Source organism: Notothenia coriiceps, unplaced genomic scaffold (assembly GCF_000735185.1).
Source record: "Notothenia coriiceps isolate Sejong01 unplaced genomic scaffold, NC01 NC01_scaffold00009806, whole genome shotgun sequence".
Classification (NCBI taxonomy): Eukaryota; Metazoa; Chordata; class Actinopteri; order Perciformes; family Nototheniidae; genus Notothenia; species Notothenia coriiceps.
In genome coordinates, this window is record NW_011342507.1 from 14448 (window position 1) to 19248 (window position 4801).

General features: G+C 43.5%; 1 protein-coding gene across 1 annotated transcript in view; it reads right to left on the bottom strand.

Moving 5' to 3' along the window:
- Positions 1-284: 284 nt before the first annotated feature.
- Positions 285-4801, bottom strand: part of tmtc3 (transmembrane O-mannosyltransferase targeting cadherins 3) — a gene marked incomplete at its 5' end in the record, with an annotated part of 14753 nt that continues 10236 nt past the window's right edge. The window contains one exon of the mRNA XM_010771295.1: positions 285-3462. Within this exon, the coding sequence (XP_010769597.1) occupies positions 2585-3462 (878 nt within the window). The remainder of the gene's footprint in view (positions 3463-4801) is intronic.

A 4801-nucleotide genomic window follows, 5' to 3' on the forward strand; every position in this document is an offset into this window, starting at 1 on the left:
AAAGGTAATTGGTCAGAGAGACTAAGAACAGCGTACTTTTTTTCAGTTTAGAACTCAATTTGGGATTTCAAATTGGATTGGCACCGGGGTCGACTTCCTGCTCGGGATGGTGCAACGTACGTGCGGTAAGAAATGCCCTCGAGTGAATGATGCGTGTTCCTCCCTCATCTCAAATCTCTGCAGCAGACCAACAGGAACCCTGCAGGCACATTAACAGCAAACAGACAGCAGAACAATGAGTTGTAATCTCACTTTATTTAATAACCTAGACCCCCCTCCCACCACCACCACCAACGGTTATTGCATAAAAAGAAATACAAAAATCAGCCACTCAGCGAAATGAGGAAAATAAACGTACAAACTGCGTGTCTCCTCGTCCAAAGCTGTACCACATTTGATTGGATATTACACACATTTTTAACACTGACATGGCTCTGTTGTTTCAAAGTGAAAAACATATATGGTTTATTAGTGACATTTAAAAAGAATAGACAAGACAATGCACCGTACATTCAAAGCAAGTGGTTAACAAAGAGAACATAATCATATAAATAACACTGGATACAAGTACACTGTATATATAAATCAGGGCTGAAAGGTCAATGCATAGCAAGGCTCCTTAGTACCACCGCTGTACTGCTAACGTACACTACTTTGCTTTAAATGGAGAATTGCACTGAGCAGAGGGGCGTCGCACTTTAACCGTACTGTGACGCAAAAACAGGAACGTTATAGGAGCTCGAGAGGCAGACTGACTTAAATCGCTTTGTTCCGAGCGTGATCAATCGAACTTTGTTGACTTTTCCTCACAACCACAAGTGTGCTCACGTCTTGAGTTAATACGCTGTTGTGCAGTAACATAAGTGTTTACGATGTGGCTTCATAAATCAACTGGTACTCGGTTGCATCTTTCGGTAACAAGAGCAGGAGAGATTTATGATTTATGATGCGTCATCGCCGCCTGGAACAGCCTTAAATGACACGAGTAGCTGTCGATGGATGCGATGTCAATCTTTGGGTATTTCACGATTCAAAAGAAAAAAATATTGATTCGGTTCATACGGTAGAGGGTTAGGGCCACATGTGACATTAATTTTGAGAGCTGACAAAAGTGAATTTTTCTCAGAACTCCAAAAAGATATTCACTTTTGTTCAGATCTCAAAGAAATGTCACATGTAGCATTAATCCTCTTCAGTATGTTAGTAACTTCAGTCTGCGGTGCAATGACACACGTGAAGAATGATGGGATGAAAGCAGAGTTACGTGTTGAAAATTATGGAGCTTTTACATTTGAAAAAGTTGTATCAAATAATCCTGATAGTATCAACAGACAATGGCCAACATGCAGTATGTTTATGCTTAACGTGGACATATTCTACTCTATACGTTTTCTTAATTTCCCGTGACTTCAAGAATAACTATTTCCGTCAAAAATGATGGCAGAGGTAACAGCCACACATATAATCTAATTCTGTCGCAAACACTTACTGTTCTTAGAAACAAACCTCTTTTAATAATCGATTATAGGAATATGTGAACCGCAGTATCTTCAAAGGCAAGCCTCTGGATTCTTACCCAAAATCAATTCATCCCAGCTCTCCTAACGTTGAGTCATTTTGATTTAGTGTGATCACAAGAATGAATGCTGGAGGAAGTGAATACTAAGGCTACTAAAAACACTCAAATGCGGAACAACCCAACGCTATTGAAAAAGTGACTGCTGTGGAACGGGATGAATGTGAAGATCTGTTTTCTGCAAATGTGCTGTGAAGATTCCTTCTGTAAAGTGGAAGAAACATGAGGAACACATGATGAGGCCTGAGGCCGAGGGTGAGCGTGCGTAATTGTGGACCGTCACATAAAATCAGTGACTCCAAAAATGATGTGTGTGTGGGGTAGAAGAGCAGAAAACTACATATTTACAGTGGCTGTCATGTCTCAAATATGGCGGACAGCTGTTGAGATGAGAGGGCTAATGTGACAAAGAGAGTGAGATAATAGTCTTTTAGCTGCCATGAAAATTACATTGAGTGGAAAGGCAGCTGTGAGGATTGATGGGGTAGTGGCAGGAAGCGCGAGATCAATGCAGATTAGTTTTGTGCAAGAGAAAATACTCTGGGTGTTGATGCAGTGTTATTCTGAGGCACAGTTATCATCCTGCCACGAGGAAATCTGGCAACACGTCATTTCCTATAATTGTTCGTGATACAATCATTCTGTTTTTAAAAACAATAACTCGTAGGATTGAGTCACATCTTAACAAAAAGAAAAATCCAGTGATAAACAACTCTTATTTATAACGACGGCAGATATGTGGAATCACGTTCAGGTGAAGCTCACATTAGCATCTACGTCTGCTTTTAAATAGATGATCCCAACTTGTGCTTATTGTTACGTAAGATTCGTGTGCAGATTTCCCTTCTTCACATGATTAGTGTCAAATCAAACATGCGGAGCAGCCTGCAAGCGAGTGAGTAAATCAAAAAGGGAATAATGACAATAAGAGTGGGAAATGCAGTCGTATCCCGGAGCCTCAAAGGAGCTCTATAAAAAAAGTAGTCCCAACTATAAATTACAACCGTGTCAATCACCACTTAATATGCGCTCAATCTCCTCCAGTCTCTTCAAGGCGGCTGCTCTTTTCCCCTCTATATCGGAAATCTCTTTCGTGGACTTACCCTTAGTCCGCTTGTCAGACTGGCTACTGTCCAGAGACTCTGATTGGTCGACGCCTTCACCTCCGAGGCGTTCTGTGGAGGATTTCCGCACATTCTTCTCATTCTCAGCCCCCTTCCCTACAGCATCAGCACCCCTCCCTTCCTCCTCACCCTCAGACACTTCCTCCTCCCTGTCCTCAACTCCCTTAAGGGGTTTTTCGTCCTGAGCAGACGTGGTTTCTCCCCGTGCTGTAAGTGGCTGCCCTGCGGAGCTCATGGCGGCCATCTTACTGCGAACAATACTCAAGTGGCGTTTCACGTACTCCTCGTTGGGTGCCAGAGCGAGCGTTTCCTCCAGGCAGCGTTCGGCACGCGGGAGGTCTCGCTCCTCGAAGTACACGACACACAAGTTGTGTTTGCCTTGCACGTTGGTGGGATCCACGCTTAGAATTCTCTCGAAGCAGGCTTTGGCGCCATTTGTGTCCTTCTTGTGGTTCATGAGGATGTCCCCCTTCAGGATGAGACCCTTGATGTGTTCAGGGTGGTGGCGCAGCAGCTCGTCCAACGCTGGCAGCGCGTCTACCTCTCGTTTGGACTGAGAGTAAAGCAACGCCAGGTTAAACAGGGCGCTGCGGAAGCCGGCCTGCAAACCAATCGCTCTCTTCATCCACCGCTCGGCTGCCACGTTTTCGTTGGCGTCCATGGCCAGCATGCCGAGGTTGAAGTAGCCGTTGGCGTCTTCGGGCTCTTCCTCCACGTAGATCAGGAAGCGACGGTTCGCCTCAGGCCGGAACTTTGGCTCACCTGCCGGAAAAAGCAGAGACGTAATGATAAGGTGGCATTCATTAACAGGGAGGGCAAAAGTACACACATCCTTTACTCAAGTAGAAGTACAGATACTCGTGTTTAAAAATACTCTGGTGAAAGTAGAAGTACTGACTAAAGTTCTTTACTCAAGTCAAAGTAAAGAGGCTTTGAAATGTACTTCAGTAAAAAGTACCCATAACTAGCAGCTGTTTTAAAGAGTACCTGACCTCCCTTTATATTAATAGAACAATAATGTCATTGTTAGCTAATGAATGTTTCCATGGTGACCAACGGCAACATGACAACGTTTTCATTGGTCCCTCTTCTTCGAATGCTTGAATCATTTTGAATATTCGATTCATAATTCCCATCCCTATGTCGTTGTTCTTTATAAACAGATATGGAGAGAACGGCAGCATCTCTTTAGCCGGGTTGAAGCTCCTCTTACAGAACGTGGGTTTGGATCGAAACCGGAGCATTACGGTGCAACATCACGAGAAACCCGGCCATCATCATCATCATCATCAGGAAGAAACCCCCCACCACCATAATCACCACCACCACCATCATCATCACCACAACAACAACAACTCCCACACACACAAGTCTCCAAAGACCTCGGAGGTGTCCAAAGATCAGGACAGTTTGCAGGACAGGAAGAGCGTCTCCTCGGCGGTGTTCAGCGCGCAAATGATGGTGAAATCGGACGAAAATCAGGAGACGAACGGGACTCCTGAAGAACGCGATCAAATAAACCAGAATACTCCCGACAACCACAGCGAGGACAGTGTGGAGGTAAGAGCTGTTACTACCACGATCAGTGTGGATTAGGGCTGTACCCAAATATTCGTTTGTTGGAGTTCTATACGGGTTTCAATTTCGTTCGTTTTGTTTGTTTTTTCCCCGTTTTCTTTTTTTCAAATTGAATTTCTTGAAATCTCCAATATCAACGTAAGAGCTTGTGCCTCTTCGGGGGGTGCTAACACTTAACCATAAACGTTATCGGTTCCTTTCTCCGTCTTTATATGTAGATATTACTTTTCTCCTTTAATCTCCGTCACGTTGTTTCCATAGCAACAACAACTTCCTGTCAACAGCGCTACCTCTCCTTCAAAATAAAAGCATGTCCATAAATAGGAAGCCAAGCCAAATTACACTTAAGACATATACAACTGCAACGACAGTAACAAACACAATGCGATATCCTTTTCAATTTCAAAGAACACAAATTGGGTTGTTAACAAATAACTATAAAACAACAATACTGTAGAATAACAAAATTAATGCTGTGAATACACCGAAATACACGTGTTGAAGCGGTTTGCTGGTGATTACT